At 45.5% G+C, this 18256-nt stretch overlaps 1 protein-coding gene across 6 annotated transcripts in view; it reads right to left on the bottom strand.

The window, feature by feature from the left end:
- SNX13 (sorting nexin 13) overlaps nucleotides 1-18256 on the bottom strand; it is a 587891-nt gene that overhangs the window by 99184 nt on the left and 470451 nt on the right. For all 6 annotated transcript variants that reach the window (XM_069211703.1, XM_069211707.1, XM_069211702.1 and 3 more), the window contains exons 24-25: nucleotides 11779-11850; nucleotides 3584-3729 (exon numbers count right to left, since the gene is read on the bottom strand). In XM_069211703.1, the coding sequence (XP_069067804.1) occupies nucleotides 3584-3729; nucleotides 11779-11850 (218 nt within the window). The remainder of the gene's footprint in view (nucleotides 1-3583; nucleotides 3730-11778; nucleotides 11851-18256) is intronic.

Below are 18256 nucleotides of genomic sequence, written 5' to 3'. Positions count from 1 at the left end.
GAAATATTGGTATCACAGCCTGAATATAGTGGACTCGCCGCTCAGGAGGATAAGCTCAAAACTGCACCACGTCCAGAACAGCTCAGATGAAAGAGAGTGCCTCAGAGGGAGTTAGGTGTGACTTTGGCATGTTTGTAGTGACCCCAGTGAATGCAGGAGGTTCGCCGTAGTCTGAAGGTGGAAGACGACAGCCTTGGGTAAGTCCGCCTTCAACATCCATTCGTCGAGATAGGGTGAAGACTGATACCCCTGATCTCCGCAGATGATCTGCAAGCACTGCCATCATGTTGGTGAACACCCGAGGCGTGCTGGTAAGGCCATGAACCACAAGTAAAGTCTGTGGTGAGGCAGGACGGGGATGTCTAAATAAGCATCCTGCATGTCCAAAGCTACCATCCAGAGTCCTGGATCCACAGCAGACCCGAACCTGAGCCAATGTGAGCATCTTGAATTTCTCCTTCATAAGGAAAAGATCACGAGGTCAGTGTGTACCGCACCTTTGTCCACGCAGAGTCTAGACAGTAGGCAACAGCCTGAGAGAGTACATTCCAGGCGTCCTCCAGGACCTGTGGCACCACTTGTGACACTGTGTCCCACAGAGTGTGGGAATGTCTGAAAAGACATGCAGAGGTGGGGTATTGCATGAGGAAGGTTGGGTCCCTAAATGTGGGCCGGTGGCGGAGAGCAATAATCCTATTCACAGGAGCCCCTGTGCTGGGTTTGGACCAGTTACCTAAAAGGACGTCCATAGGAACATCACTGAACAAGAGCAGGGGTTCAGATATGGAGGCTCCCGGTTGCAGCACCTCGGTCAAGAGTTCAGTCTTGACTGCCACCATGGGAAGCTGAAGGTCCAGGAACACAGCTGCCCTCCTCACCACCACTGCGTAAGAGGCTCCCTCCTCTGTATCCATAGTAGGGGGAGAAAGCATACCAGTATCCTGAGATGTGTCCAGTTCACTGGCTTCACCCAAGTTTTCACGCCACTCCATTTCCTCATAAGGCTGGTATTCCAAAGGGTCTAGTGACCATTCCCAGTTGTCTCCAAGGCCTAACCCAACAGAATAGGGCTCAGGATCCAATCTAGAAGGCGAAGTTCCTGTTAACGTAGGAGTTGGCATCGGGTGACGCTCATCCGGCCCAGTGTCAAAGACGGGGATGGTGTCACCAGTAGCGTCAGCATCGGGACCAATGCTGGAAAGGTCGAGGTGGTACAAATGGTTCAGGTCCAGATCTAGGGAGTCCATCAGTGTCAAGCCAGAAGCCCCTGGCCCAGAACCCGATGGGGCCCTCTCCAACTCAGCAGAGCTTGAAGGTGCACCAACAGGGTCAGACTGGCCAAAAGTGAGGCGAATGGTCTCACCAATTTTTTTGGATCAGGTCGCTCCAGATCCCAGGATGTCAGGGAAGGGTGGAGTCATCCCAGACGCAGGCTCTGAAGAACGAGACAGAGTAACGATGCTCCCTCACTGCATCAGCCGCTGGACAAGGAGAAGTTGAAGACCGCTTTGACTTCTTGCTCTTCTTCTGCCTCGACTTACCCAATCATTCCGAGGACTTAGAGTGGGATGACTACTTCGAACTCTGTGACCAGTCCCGGGACCTTCCTCTCGACCAGGACCTCAACCTGGGTGGAGTCCTGTGCCGGGCCCCCATCAACTCTAGAGACCACTACCTTGAAACCTTCGGATACATGGCCTGGCAGTCGCAGCATGACTTCAACCTGTGGTTGCACTTTATACACCGCAAACAGACGAGATGTGGATCCCTCACCAACATCTCCTGATGACTAGATCCGTAGGGCTTAAAACCCATCTTATGTGAAAACATGTAGACACACCAGGAGGTAATCCCTCCTAAAAGTTTGACAAAATGTCGAAAAGGGTTAATCAAACGACTGCTCTTCTCTCAGATCAGCGCTCATTGGCACAGACAAAAAAAATGAAATCGGTGTGCCTGAGTGGCACCTATATAGGTACTGCAATGCCATTTCCTGTGCAGACGATGCAGACGCCGGACGCGGAGCAGATCAACGCCACCTACTAGCGTGCAGGGGTCTGCGCACTAAAAATCATCAGGACCCGGTCTGACGCTGGGGAAGAATTAAAAGGAATCTACAGCTGCGAGTCTCTATTAGATGCTCTGATTAGAGACTTTCAAGAAGTAGGTTAGATTTCATTTCTACATTCAGAAGATTGAGGTCAAGGACTAACGTGATTCGTCATACGTCAACTACTAAAGAGACACATTCTCCATCAGTGGACCAGACAATTTCAACTCTGGATAAGTATTCAACCCACTCACTTTTTTTGGGTGCAAATGGAGTCTTGCAAATGTATAATGAGGGGCAGAACGGCTAAATTGCTTGTCTCATCATCATCATAGTCTTCGTCATCATCAGGACCATGTTGCAATCCTTGGACTGTATCCAACCTCTGGGAGAACTGATGTCATGAAAGAGACTGGAAATCAGGATAATTATAGTTGGCTGTGCTTTGGTTATAGCGCTACATTGTCTGGTGTGAAAAAACGTGGGTTCTGGATCAGAAATTGTTGTCTGGAACGGATCCAATGGTCAGCATAGCCACGGGAGAAACCACTTTGGACCTTGGGATGAGAGCAATGTCAGTACAAGGTGTGGATTATGTGAGGTCAGCTGGTGCTAAGGAAGGGGATGCTGGTCTAAGTGTGCCTGCAGTTCTGTGTGTGTGTGTGGGGGACAAAGGTTCTGCAGAGGGAGAGGGCAGTGTCTCAAAAGTTTGCAGCATGGCCTCTGTAAATTCCTTTATTTGCTGCTGGACCGACAGTCTGGAGAAATCAGGGCAAGCTCGATCAACTGCAGTATGGGCTCAGAGTCAGTGGATGCCGGAAGAGAAAAAAGTCCTTGGGAGTACATATTATTAAAAGCCAGGCGAGAAGCTGCACAGTGAGAGGAATCCGATTTCAGGTAGGCCTTTTTGCCCTTGTGGTGCACCTTAGACTCTGACTTGTTTGGTGACTCAGCAAGACTAGGGTTATACAAGGGAAAGGCTCCACTGATTGAAATTAGGCATCTTTTTATGTTCTGGGATATACAGCTTTGCCATCCGCTCCCTGATCACCTTCTGGTGCATCAGGGTGCATTTATCACATGAGCACAAGTACCGGAGAGATAAGTCATGGAGGTCCATGACCAACATCTGCTTCTTGCAGCTGCAGCATGGCTTGAATTCTCCCATTGTGGGGAGAAGGCAGGCCTGCTATGGTGCAGGGAGGGTAGCTACTGATTCAGAATTCTCTGGATCCAGTCTGCTAATTTAAGTATTCTAAAGGAGTGGAATTTGCCATTAGAAATGTCCATCAGAAATGCCCCACATAAGAACCAACTGTGGCATTGCAATGATTGGTATATTTGTCAGTAGTAAAAAAAGCAGTGGACATTTTCAAAATAGAGACAAATTCACATAACAGACACAACAAACAACATACAATCAGTGCTTAAAAAAAAGACAGAATGAACTCATGAACACCCATAAAAACTATAAATTATTTGGACAGTCAATAATCCCCAGAGAGCATTGTTTTAGGAGTTAGTTAACACTACCTGTTGATCGTGTCACCGTATGTTGCTCTTATAAGTCGTTGCAGAAGGTTTTTGATGTTCATTCTTAGCCACTGATTTCTTTCTTTCACATCAAAAACTTCATCCATGAGAAGCAGCATAACTCTGAGAGGAATATTATCATCTACCTGACAATAGAAAACATAATAAAACTTAAATATGGTCTTGTTTGTCAGCTGTTAATTTTCTGCTTAAAACAACCTTGTAATGGGTTCCATTTCCACTGAAAACTCTGATTGGTATTTTCCAAGAACACAATTTAAAACCTAACTTTTCACTTTTCATTTTGTACTCTGGTTGAGTTTACGTTATAATGGCACATGATGTTTAATTCTATGTCAGGACCGGAGGCGAGGATTATGCATCATTTTTCTTCACTTTTTTATTAACAGTAGGTTCAAAGTTCACCAATAAAACGAACTACAACACCCATGGGTCCACATCCCCATGGTAACCAATGTCCAATCACACTGCTATCCGACAGTCCGTATAAATGTCCCTTCGTGATGACATCCATCCTCTTTCTTCAATGCTCACTGGTCAGGTAAGTGTCATTCCTTTCTGTCTTTGAGTTGGAAGAGTTCATAAGTCTACTTTATTTAATTTTGCCTCGTTCTGTGGTATTTGGATTGTGTTGCCGCACACGTGCTGCTTTACTTGGCTGCTTAGCAACCGAGACGCGCAGTAGGCATTTACTTTGCCCGAGCGCGGTGTTTTTTTAATCTGTGTCGGGTCCACCAGAGGGCGCTCTTTTGTGCGCTCTGGTTTTCCCGAAGCGTTCCTCAAGCGATTTGAGCCACGTAAGCGCGCAAACGCCTCAGGGCAATGCGTTAGGGTTTTAAGTGAGTTCCCTGCTCACTTTCAACCCTCCAACCCCCACATTACACTGCTTTTGTGGTTGAGTAACTTTCTGCCATTTGTAACGCGATGATCACGGATCGCTCGTCGAGACCTTGCTGCCTCGGGGCTTTTACCTAACAGGAATGTGGGGGGGGGGGGGGGGAGCTTTCCTGTGGATATTTATAGGGAGTTTTTTCCTGTAATTTTTCTCCTCTGTGTCCCCCAATGCAGTCCTCACAGGACCACGACAATTACCCTACCCTGTCCCCGGGGGAAGGCTCCTCTCAGCGGGCACTGCCCCCTGAGGTGGATCTCCTCCTTACACAGGCCATCAGCAGGGCCTTGGGCCCCTTAAAGCATAGTGTGGCCAGATTGTCAGAACATGTCTTTAAGGGGACAGGCACATTTGGGGAGACGGGGGCTGACCATAAGGGAACTGCAGCCCCCAAGAAAATTCGCAATTGTGACGCGGGGCACCTGGAGGGCTTTGGTATTCTTACTGAAGCATTCCATAAGAGTGCGCGCACGCTGAAGCGTCCACCCTTCCGGGAGGGTTCTGAACCCGAGAGACCGGTGAAGTGGTTCACCTCATACCGGACCCTGACCAGGGGTCCCCCAAGCAGGTCGAGGGGGACACAGAGGGGGATACCTCGGAGGAGGAGGAGGACCAGGATTCGGGCATCCTTGGCGTCCAACCTCTAATTTGTCGGACCTGCAAGGAGCTGAGGAGTCGGAGATGTTTCAACCAGAGGATATATATCATCCTCGATCCTCAGAATGGCATCCAGACAAGAAAGTGGCAGACTATGTTGCCAGTAAAATCCGGCAAACTCTCGACATGGAGGTTAGGGCCCGGTTGCGGCAGAATGCCCTTGTCCTACACTGCCAGACAAGGTAGCGGCGACCCCTGAAATAGACCCCAAGATGTGCACCTTCTTTGGGAAGTATGTGAAGGATCCCAAGAAAGGCCTAGACCGCTCCTGGAGCGGGTGCCAGGTCAAGTTGTTGGATGTCCTGGGACCCCTAACTCAGATAATTCAGCTCACTGAGCACGCAAAGCACGACAACACTCCCATGCCCACGGATGTCGTGGCGGGATGGGCCCAGAGGGCGGTCTGCCTGTTAGGTAATGCCAACTGTGCCCTTTCGGCGGAGAGGAGAAGGTCCCTCCTCAAAGATTGACCCCAAGTTAGGAGAACCCTCCAACTCAGAGGCTAGGGCTATTGCCGAAGGAAGCTTGTTTGGTGACCCCTTCATGAAGGAGTTGAGCAAGCTTGTAGCCACCTTGTCTGCACTCGATAAGGTGCAAAGCTCCATTGAGAAGATCTTCTCAGGGAAGGTTTTTGGCGGGGCCGGAAGAGGTCACTCCTCTGGCCGAGCATTCCAGCAGGGCCCCAGTTCCTACCCCTCAAGGAACAACGGATGGAGAGACGTCCGACAGGGCGCCTTCTTCCCCATTCGGGATAGGGGAAAGAACAGAAGGGGCGCCCGGGGCGGAGCCAACGCCCCCGGAGGTGCCAACGGTGAGTGCTACCCTTTTTTCCCTTTGAATGCTCGGGGAGGCTGCGGTTATTTTCGCACAACATCAGGCGCCTGGGTGTTGCAGACAGTATCGGGATTCCACATAGAGTTCTGGGGGACTCCGGTTCAGGAAATCCCACTGCGTCTCTTAGTCTTTTCGGAGTCAGACTCAGCACTGATAGACACAGAAGTCCAGGGGCTTCTGCAAAAGGAAGAAATTTGCCTATCGACCATTCATCCCAGAGGTTTCGTGAGCAATCTCTTTCTCGTAGAGAAGAAAGACAAGGGCTTCCGACAAGTCATCAACCTCAGAGCCTTCAATGAGTGGGTAGTTTATCGACACTTCAAAATGGAGGGCATCCACATGCTCAGGGATCTCCTGTTGCACGGGGATTGGATGATTCGTTTGGACCTCAAGGACGCCTACCTTACAGTCCCAATCTTTCCCCCTCACCGTCGGTTCCTTCAGTTCATTTGGAGGGACCAGGTGTTTGAGTTTACGTCCCTGCCGTTTGGTCTGTCGTCAGCACCGTGGTGCTTCACGAAGATGCTCAAACCAGTAGTGGAGTACCTACGGGGATCCGCCTGATCATTTACCTCGACGACATCCTTCTGATGGACCAGTCTCGCATGCGACTAATATCCAATGCGAACACAACTATTCAGCTCCTCCAGGACTTAGGGTTCGTGTTAAACCCACAGAAATCTGACCTTCTTCTGTCACAGTCCATGACCTTTCTGGGGTTTCTCATCGATTCCCAGGCGGCCTCCCTCAGTCTCCCTGGCTCGAAGATAACAAAGATCAAGAAGGAGTTGTCCAAGGTCTTGAGGCGAGACCGGATCTCGCTACGGCAGTTGGCCAGAGTGGTGGGGACTCCCATCATCCTCGATTCAGGCCATCTTCCAGGGACTGCTACACTACAGGGCCCTTCAGCGCCTCAAAGCTCGTCAGCTGCAATGCGGCCTTTCTTACTCTGAGCTGGTAGCTCTTCCCCAAGAAGCGCGGACAGAGATCCAGTGGTGGCTGGATCATATGGAGGCGTGGAACAGCAGGGTGATCTTTGGAGCCTCGCCGGACCTAGTGATAGAGTTGGACGCCAACCGTTACGGATGGGGGGCTCTTTGTGGGGATGTCTCTTTCGGGGGAAGCTGGACCCACCGGGAACTCAGCCTCCACATCAACTGCCTGGAACTCCTAGCGGGTTCTTTCTCCTGAGAATGGACAACATTTTGGCGGTCCAGTACATCAACCGTTTGTGGGACACTCGCTCGAAGTCCCTGGCAAAGGATTTCTGGCACTTCTGCCTCCAATGTAAAATCTCGGTGAAGGGGTCCCAGAATGCCTTGGCGGACTGGAACTACAGATATCTGGAGGACCCCAGCGATTGGCGTCTAGACAGAGCGGTGTTCCTAGCTCTTCTGGATCGGTGGGGCCCCTGTTAGGTGGACCTCTATGCGTCCAGGTGGAACGCCCAGCTACCTCTGTATTTCAGCTGGCGTCCGGATCCCGGTGCGACGGCAGTGGACGCCTTTCTTCAGGACTGGGGTCGGGTTCAGAATTATGCATTTCCCCTTTTCCTCTTGATCCCGAGAGTGACAGCACAGATTTGTCGACAAGGGGCGACAGTGATCTTGATCACCCTGCTTTGGCGATCACAGGTGTGGTTCCCCTCTCTTCTGGAGCTCTCCTGCGATCTTCCAATTCCGCTTCCGGCCAGCCCGACCATTCTGTTGAATCCAGATGGAAAATCTCATCCGCTGGCCCTTCAGGGCCATCTCTCGCTGGTGACTTGGAGGATTTCCGAGGTTTCCTTGGACGGACCACAGACTTTTACAGGAGGCTGAGAAATTCATCAGACAAGCCTGGGCCCCAAGCACCTGTAAGAGGTACAGATCGGCCTGGAACCGCTGGGCTCGTTGGTGCGTGGGAAGGCAAGTCAATCCCATGGGGGCCTAAATTACAGATATCATAAACTTCTTAGCCGATCTAGTGGTTTCCAGTCAGTCCTATTGCTCGATCAACTCGGTCCGATCTGCAATATCGGCAGGTCACCCCCCAATTAATAATTGCCCAGTGGGGGAGCACCCGTGGGTGTGCAAACTTCTGAAAGGCATTAGATTGACCAGCCCTCCTGAACCCAGGTATTCGTCCCTATGGGATGTCAACCAGGTTTTGCGTCTCTTGACCTCCTGGCCGGATAGAAAGTACCTCTCACGGAAACAGTTATCAGCTAAGCTGGCTACTCTGCTATGCCTCATCTCGTGTAAACGAGTCTCAGATGTCAGAGCTCTAGATATATATTCTAGTTTTTTTTTCTCCGGAGCGAGTGACTTTCACGATATCAAGACGGACAAAGTGTAATACCAGGTCAGTAACCTATCCAGCGTTTGAGTATACTCCCAAATTGTGTGTGGTAAGGTGTCTAAAGACATATGAGGATGTGACGGCAGAACTTCGCCCAGCGGGGGAGAGCCAACTGCTGATTTAAATTAAGAAACCCTTCAGGGCCGTTTCCTACCCCTCCATTGCCCGGTGGGTCAAATGGATCTTAATGGATGCAGGCATCAATGTTCAGATCTTTGGAGCTCACTCCACTTGGGGTGCTATTGCATCCAAAGCAGTCCAGTTAGGGGGAAGACTGGAAGACATCATGAATGCGGCTGACTGGTCGTCAGAGTCTACTTTTAAAAAGTTCTATTTTAAACCTATTCATGAAGCCGCTTCATTAGTGGTAAGTAAGCTTTGAACGTGCATAATCCTCGCCTCTGGTCCTGACATAGAATGAGAAATTTCCTAGCTATCGAGAAGGAAAGTTTCAATTCTATTAAGGACACGGAGGCGAGGATTATCCCACCCGACATCACAGGCATGTCGCCCACCCAAGATGAATTCACCGGGTTTGGAGGTGGTATTCATATTTTGTTGAGTTGAGATTGTGGTCTTATAACGTTGTATGTTTTCTAATTGATCTAAGATGTTGCAGACACTGTAGTTCAGTCTATTGATGGGAGTGGGATTTCCGATGGTTGTTTAATTACCTGTTTATACTTGGAAAGTATGGGTTCTTATCTCATTGTTCACAATTATTCCTAGGAGTGGAGGCTGCAACTACCTAGCGACAACCTAGCTTCAGTTCGCAGTGAAGTTGAGGATGGACGTCATCACAAAGGGATATTTATACAGACTGTCGGATAGCAGTGTGATTGGACATTGGTTACCATGGGGATGTGGACCCATGGGTGTTGTAGTTAATTTTATTGTTGAACTTTGAACCTGCTGTTAATAAAAAGTGAAGAAAGATGATGCATAATCCTCGCCTCCGTGTCCTTAATAGAATTGAAACTTTCCTTCTCGATAGCTAGGAAATGTCTCATTCTTACTTCTTATGAGACTTGAGCATTGTTCTACCGTTTTTCCTTTAGTAATATGCTAGCAAATAGGGTCTCACTAAAATATGTCCCTGGCTAGTGCCCTCCTTGAAATTGGTGACTGTGAAGAAGGAACTGTTGCAAACCATGGTGAAGTCAACTCATGGTGTTGCAGGCAGATTTTCAGCTCAGTTATTTTATGTAAGTGTTGTGCTGTTAGAGATATTTGTATACTTCAGTATGGTCATTAGTAACGACCTCACCAGAGGTGCCTTTACAACAAGCATCTGGGATAACGCCACCAAACTGGAATATGTTTTCTGAATGCTTGAGTAGGATCTCCAGTAGTGTGTAGGGGAGTAGCTATCAAAGCTGCAGCAGTTACATTTGCACCAGTGCCAAGAGGTCTGAAGGGCCCTCTAAACACAGATTGTTGCTGTACTTTACTACCCTTCGAACAGTCTTTGGGTAGTGGCGCTGGAACAAATTTCAGAATGGTGTTGCGGTCCTCGATATTATGTTATCGAAGTCATAGTGATTGTGAAAAAGTCAAGCATTACACTTAGAAAAAGTGGAGCATATGAGACACACCAATTCAGCTGCACAGTGGCATGTGTGTGGAAAGTAGCTGGTGATGCACTTTGGAGAACAGACTATCCCATATATATCACTAAAGCATGGTGTGTTGGTGTAGAGTCATTGACAGACAGCACATTCTCCATTGAAACTGCTAATAAATTTGCACAGTCATGCAGTTTTGCTAATAAAACTATACTGCACACAAACAATCTGTGGAAATCGAGTTTCACAAATAGTTATCATTTGCTCAATATGAAGTGTCTTGATTTGTTTTGATCAAATTCAAATCTATGTTTCTATCACACTTCACAATTGTAAAAAAAAAGGTGCTTCACTTGCGCTTTCCTAATTGTTGATAAAGTTTATTGTGTGTTAAAAAAATGACATCCCACAGTCTTTACTTTAACACCCCCTTTACCCAAGCAGGACTGCCACATAGTTCACTTTACAAAATGCTCTTACTTTAAAGTGGAAGTAAGCATCGATCTTCATGTTAGAAGAATTAGCAACAATTTGATCAAAGACAATCTGACATTCGACCTCTGTCTTTGAAAGCACAGCAGATGTAACAAGACAACAACAACATTTAAAGACATCGTTATTGCTCATTCACCTTCTAGCATCTATGTCTGTGGGTCTATTTTCCTTGCTTGCACAATGCCTGTCTTGCTATGACAGTAGTAGTGTGGCTTTGAATAAAAAAGTGCTCTCATGAATATGTTTAATTTTGCATGCTACAATCTATTTGGTTGGCAGAATTCTGAAAAGTCATAATGTACTGCAGGTGCAAATGTTTGATTTGGTTAGGAGGAATGTCAAAGTATAGGCATTAGTAATCAGTTCTGTTTAGATGTGTAACTACTTGAACTATCATCTTCACTTGACTATATTTGTTTTTAGTTTCCAACTGTGTTTCTGTAGACATCTCTTGCCCTGTTTAGTACTAATGAGCCTTTCAGACTCCCAGACAAGTTGAAATTAGTGGGACATAACTCACACAGTACTCCATGGTATTCTTTTTCGCATGTTTCTGCCACTGAGTAGACAGTGTTGAGCTACAGCTGTCTGTTGATACTCATAGCAGCTGTAGTACGTTTCACAGTAGCAGGATTACCTGTGATGTTGTCCTGTTAGGACAGGGTTATTATGGTAATGTGTCAAGGGTGTCAGATGTCTCTTACTGTTACACTGAGAGTTTGTGAGTGGGTTTGCCCTTGATTGTTCTGTGGGTAGATGTTAAGGAAAGAAGGGCTTGCTAAGAATCAAGTGTATTTTCAACATCTGAGGTTGTTTCCAGGCTGAAGCAAATTAAGTGGCAAAAGTGTGGTAACCAGATGCTGGTGATATAGCCTAAAACAAACAGTACTGACATGCTGTGCTAGAAATAATGCCATATTGTAAAATGCTGTCAAGTTGTAATAGACCTTACAGCATGTAAAACTTCTTTATCTCGAGGTACTCGGTACAGAGTGTTGGCTTAGATTCATTTTTTCTGAATGTTTGAGTAAAACAGTGATAAACAACTATAAACTCCTTCTGATGGCACTTTTTATGGATGGGAAGTGATGGCAAACAAGCTTTCATATAAAACAAAGCATAAAGCAATTTTTTTAAAATGATGCACAAGGGGTAGCTATCAATATGTTAGCAGGTGCAGTGGCACTGGGGGCCCAAGGTGAAAAACTGCCACTTCAATGTGTAAAAGGCAGATGCATAACACCAGCGTATACAAGAACAAGACACTTAAGTTTCAGATAAGAGATATCTCCTGCATTACTAGCCACAGAATAGTCACACATGCAGTCAGTCACAAAAACAGCAATCATTTAAAAGTAATAGAAAACTGTTTTTGAAGAAATAAATCTTACGTTGTCATCCAGCTGAGCTGAGACACGACAGTGTTCGGGATCTATGTCAACCTTTGGTATTAATGGTGGAACCTGAAATTAAAGGTAAGAGTAAATGCAAATAATCACAATGAATAAGCAACATTCTAGGTTACTTTAAACAGAGATGTTGTAAGTAGGCTATAGTGATACTGGAAGGAAAGGAAGGTTTACTGGTAGAACCTTTGAACACACTAAAAAAGCGATCAAGTTCCTGACATCTGTTTTTATGTGGGTAAACTTAAAAACAAAAAATCCAAAACACCAATAATAATTGGAATGCAACTTTATGTAACTATGCACATACTTGGTTTGACAAAGCTACACCTATCTTTCTTATATTCTACTTTTGCAGCTCCAGATGGTCTTAAGAGGTCTGCGAAAGGCATGTGACAAGATATACCCATTAAAAAAGAGGTGACAATAAATCACACTTCAGACTTTTGGAACATGGAGTTCCTTTCTGAATAACAGACTTCTTTGTGACATTAATTAAGAGAGGAACATGTCTTAAACTCAGGTTGTTAGTGCATTAAAACATTTGCATGTTTACCAGAAAAGATATCCTGGAATCATCCAATATTCTGTCCAAAGAAAATCCCAGTTATCCACAGTTAACACAAATATCCTCATAGTGCTTTCCTTCCAGGATTATTTAAATGTTCCTACAAAAATTGCAACAGAATAGATGTGAAATTTGCTCTACGTTAGCTCAAACCATACATTAAACTTAGACCCTGGCTGCTTGTTAACCCTCCTGAAACCTACCTAGGAAATTCAGTAATCTTCCCATGCCCATTGTCGTCAACTGAATGCTATCAGATTCTACATCATTCTTTTCCAAAAGAAGTTAGATCATTTTCCATCACTTCTAGGTTTTGAATGTGCCTGTTCAGAAAACAGGTCTGTAGCAAGGTATTCACCCTAACCGTAATACAGCCACCAACATCGTATGCTGGTGGTACAAATAACTCAACTGATGGAAATAACAGAACAGCAGTCAATCCTTTGTAAATCAGAGGGAAGGAAAGGACACACTTGTTGTTACTACTTTCATGGAGTTAAATTGTACTGTGATTAACATATTTATTTCACTTATAATGTATGGACAAGGTTAATTTAGATGTGAATAAGCAACTGCCACTTATTCGGAGCAGAGGAAAGGGAAAGTAATATGGTCTATGATAAAAATATATTTAAATGGTGATAAGTAACAGTTGACTAGGGAGGGGAGTTTCTTTTATAAACGAGAGTAAATCTGTAATGTCTGTGTGTCTTTTTTGGCTCAAATCAAACAATAAATAAATAAAATGAAATATTAGCAAAGAAGATTACTCGATTCAGGTGCTGCTAAGTAAGTAATACTTGATCAATAACAATGCTACCACTTGAATATAAAATAAAAAACTAACCACTTTGGTCTAGTTTGTTTGGGGGTTGGTGGTGAGACACCATGCCTAGGTCAAAAGACATCTGTGAAGGTCTGAGAAAAGAGCTATTGCTGCTCATCGGTCTGTGAAGAAACAAAACACCCTTTCCAAACAATACAAAGGTCATCATTACAGTGAGAAATATGCAACATTTACAAATCGAGTAAATGCAAGAAAGTAGCCAATCTACCCAGAAGCGGGCCTCCCAGCAAATTTACTTCACGATCAGACTGTCTGATGCTCCTGGAGATCACTTAGCTCCAAAGCTACATCTATTGATCTTTGTCAACTTGGGGAACGTTAGCGTTCATTATTCTACCATTAGGAAAAGATTCAACAGTATGGCTTTGTTTAAAGGTAGCCAGTAATATCTCTTTAAAAAGACCACTGCTTCAAGCCCATGTCCTAGGGTTGTAAAAAACCACCTGAATGAAGCACAAAAATTGATGAACAATGTCCTATATATGGAGTGTGGCCAAAGTGTAGCCATTTGGTTGCAATGTGAAAACACGTATGGTGAAAAAACAAGCTGCTTAACACCACAAGAACCTTATATCAGCAATCATGAAGTATGGTAGAAGGGTGATGATTTAGCACTGTGTTACAGCCACTAGACCTGAATACCTCATAATCACAATGAACTGCTCTATATACCAAAACATTATAGAAAACAAAATGTGAGGACAACTGTCCAACAGCTAAAGCTTAGCAGATGTTGCAGCAAAACACTAAACCAAAACACCTTCGTAAGTCTACAACTGAACAACTAAAAAAGAAAAGAACTAACATTTTCAAGAACTGTTAAGTCAAAACCCAGACTTCGTCACCATTAAGATGCTGTGGTGGGACTAAAAGAATAAGTACGTTACTTTCAGAAATTGGTTTTCTGGTGGAAAATCCTTCTAATTGCAGTTTACTCTCCTTTAGAATAATCTCCAGATGCCAGCCTAGATCTGGAGGATTTTCACAGCAGTGCTCCTGCATACCAGTAGGTGGCAGTGTGCAGTCCCAAGCTGACTGTTTCACCAAGGAAGTGATAGAGCAGATACAAACCCCACCTCTACGCACTGATATCAGTTTCTTTCTTAACTCAGTTCTCACTTGCAGACACAGAACTCAAAAAGCAATAAGAGGTACCAGTGTGCACGTCTCTAGATCATGACCTTTTCGGGTAGAAACAGAGGTAATTCCACAGCCCAGAGAGTGGAGGGCAGTCAGGAATCTGCGGTTAGATAAGAGTATAAACCTGAAAGAGCACTACTGATGATAAATAACCTGTTCTTCTGCTAGACACATCTAGTCACAGACACCTTACTTTTAGAATATAATACCAAAGCTGTCCTACCCAAGGAGGAGGGTTTCTGCAATGGGCTCAGATCAAAAAGTCCTGCAGGACCAACCAAGAGAAATTCCATCTATCGAGGCAATAGTGCATTATGAACATATGCAATGATGCTTAAGTTGCAGATAGACAAATATTCAAAACGTAAACTCCACATACCAGTCTAGTAGTAGCAGCCTTAGCCCTGGTGGAATGAGCTCTCAACAGGGCAGGACTGGGAACCTAATCAGCCCTGGCAAATTTTGTCAGACCAACCCTTCTAGGGTGCATAGCGAGCAAGCGAGCCTGACCACTGGAAGGGGACAGGGGCGTGGGAGAGGTGGAGGTCCCCCCACCTCCACAAACAAATGTGGGCAAAATTGGTGCATTCTACAACATATATTCAAAAGCATTCATTTTTTAAGCATAGTAAAAGATGATCGTAAAGTGCACCTGGATACAGCAATGTTTACTGGGGCTCTTCAATGATTCCCTCACTAATACCCTCCAATAGTGTCTCGTATCTCTCCATAGCTCCTCTCTCACAAGTAGTTCATTTGTTTTACAGCATGTCTTACCAGCGTAGGGTGTCAGAGCACTTTACAACTCACCCACACTTACAGAGACATTGAATCATGCATGTGTAAATCAAGGTAAAGAAAATGTTACATAAGACAAAGGGGACTACAAGGTGTAAGATTCACGGATCATCCATACTATTAGGCATTTTTTGAGAATGCTTGGTCTGGGGAAGGATCAACTAAGGCTTTAGAACATAGCACAGGGGTTAGGGTTGACTTTACTAATAAGAATTTGATTCTACCCAAAGAAACCCTTTTTAGCATAATTAGGATAACGAAAGACTGGAGATTATCCACCTGGCCAAAGTCCATTTATATACTGCCTTACCTTTCTCCTTTATCCTAGACAATTCCACACACATCTGACTGTCTATCTGACAGTATTTGGTGTGATCAATGTAAAAGCTCAAAGCTCCTACTGATGGAGTCTCTCCTTCTCTTTCGAGGGGTGAGACGGACAAGTTTGTCTGGTAAAAAAAGATTGTTGGGCAGCTGCATGAGGACAGCCTGGAACGCATCCATGTGACAAGTTTAAGTGATTGCAGTGAAGAACACAGTTTTGACAAGCAGAAGACGCAATGAGCAGGTGTGCATTGCTGGAAGGGGGTGCCGAGGGGGGAACCTGAGGACCAAAAAATTTTTACTGTCACATCACAAATGGTGTGCAAGGTAACATATGTGTCAAACCTTTTGAAACTTCATCACAACAGGTGACTGAAACAACGTCTCGTCCATCAAACAAAAAAGCCAAAAGGGCAGACAAAAAACCTTTCATGGGGCACACTGAAAGTCCTTACTGGATCAAAGACAAAAACAATAAAATGTCAAAAAGTTTAGCATGCAAAACGTCTGTGTTGCAGACTCTACACCAGGCCACAAACTTGCCCAGGGCCCTGCAAAATGGATTACATCCACATCCTCAATTGGGATATCAAATAAAGGCCAACTGATGCAACTCAATCTCCATGCATTGAGTTGGAGACTACGCAGGCCTGGGAGCTGAGCCCTGCCCTGCTGCTGCAACAGAAGATCCTACCAAAGAGGAAGCCTGATTGGGGGACAGATGCTCATGCCCAGAAGTTCCAGGTACCACACTATATTGGCCCAATCCAGAACCACTGAGATAACTTGAGCTCAGTTGTTCCTGATGTTCTTCAGAACTCTAGCCAGAAAAGGAAGAGACCGAAAGGTATACAAGAGCCACTTGCTACACTGTAGCCTGAATGCATCTCCTAGAAAGCTTTCTTGAAACATCAGTGTGCAAAATGTGTCATACAGCACATTCTCAACAATGGTGAAAAGAGCCTGCCAGGGTTCCCAACCAAAGCCCATCCCTCACCCTCAATGTTGGAAGATTCACTGTGCCACCTTGGTATAGAGTAGACATTCTTAATTCACCAGGCATCATGGGCTTAGTTCTTGGGTTTTTTTTTTTTCTCTCTTTCTCTCACTCTCACTCTCACTCTCACACACACACACACACACACACACACACACACACACACACACACACACTAGGCAGATAACTGACTGAGCCAAGCCCGCATTCAACAGTCTTGTCATGGAGGTAGGTTGAAAACCGATGCACCCGACTTCTGAAGATTTGGCGCAACCACAGTCATCACTTTCATGAACACCTTTGGGACACGGGGAATACTAAAGGGGATCACAGCAAACTGGAAATGGTTCTAGCCTACCCTGAACCATAGGTAATGTCTGTGGGAGTGCAGAATGAGAAAATTAAAATAAACACTCTGCATGTCCAGGGCTAACATCCAGTCACCTGGATCCAGGGCAGACTAAATATGGGCCACTGTGAGCACTGTGAATTTGTCCTTCTGAAGGAAGGCATTCAGAGGGCAAAGATATAAATTAGGACGGATACCTCCAACCTTGTCTTTCCACAGGAAATAGTGGTTATAACATCCAGTCCCTATTTCTGGGGCAGACAAGTGCTTTATGGCCTCGTTGGACAAGCCTGTCTGCACTTTCTGCAGTAAAAAGGTCGGGTTGTCCTCTGAAAGGCACTCTGATGTAAGTGGAAGATGCAATAGATCTAAAATCAATAGAAGGGCATAGGTCAGTTGGACAATTTGGAGGACTCTGAGTCTGATGTACTGCTGCCACCAGTGGACAAAGTGTCAAATCAGGCATTCTACAGGGTGGTCATGAACTTCTTAGGAAAAGTTAAAGTGGCCTGGAGGCTGCTGAGACACAGCTTAGGGACTGAGAGGATCGCTGCCCCTACTAACCAGCCTGATGTCTGCCTGATCCGCGTCTCCTACCCTGAAAGGATTGGGGTGCTTGCTGTGGTGGCACAAGGGAGTGGGGCCTGGTGTTGTCTGTCTGTACAGAAACAGGTTTACTGAGGGAATTGCTGGGTGGAAGCCAAAAAGCACAAGGAACAGACAGTGGTACAGCTTTCCTTACAGAGCTCCAGGGAAGAATCTGCTTTCTCGCCAAACAGGTGAGGCCCATCAAATGACATATCCTTAATGGCAGCCTAGACACACCCAGAAAAAACAGCAGATTTCATCCATGTGTTGTGACAGAGGACTGCAGTGGTGACAGAGGACTACACTGCCCGGCCTCAGCAATCGGTGGGGTCGAGGCCATACCAAATTACATATTTAGCAGCCCCTAGCACCCTGAATTGTTTGTAAATGGGGGCCAGAAGGTCTTCAGGGACTTCTGGCAAGATATTGCTAACTATATCCCAAACTGTGTGCGTATATCAGACGAGTAAAAAAAAACAGATGACTGATCTCAAGGCTAGTGTTGCTGGTTAGAATATGTTTCTTGAATGCCTCAATTATTTTGAGACTCTGTCCGAGGGATCATAGGGAAAGAGCTGGGATTCACCTGGCTGTTAGATGAACTGCAGCAAAAGGCTTCCGGATCCAGTATGGTGTCTCTGGATTATTCCACGGGTGATGAATCTGTGGATAGAAAGATCCGGCAGAGGAGATCTGCATAAATGAATGCCCTCAAACATCACTGAGTTTAAGCGCTTTTGTAAGGAGATGTAGTCTAGAATTTCTTACAGACTACGTGAGAGACGAATGAACTCTTCGAGGAAACTTTTTTAAGTTACTGGTGCTAAAGGGGTCCACAAGGTTGACAAATTT

The sequence above is a fragment of the Pleurodeles waltl genome, chromosome 10, assembly GCF_031143425.1.
Source record: "Pleurodeles waltl isolate 20211129_DDA chromosome 10, aPleWal1.hap1.20221129, whole genome shotgun sequence".
In the NCBI taxonomy this organism is placed as follows: Eukaryota; Metazoa; Chordata; class Amphibia; order Caudata; family Salamandridae; genus Pleurodeles; species Pleurodeles waltl.
The sequence above is the reverse complement of the archived record's forward strand: the minus strand, read 5'-3'. Positions and strand labels throughout refer to the sequence as shown.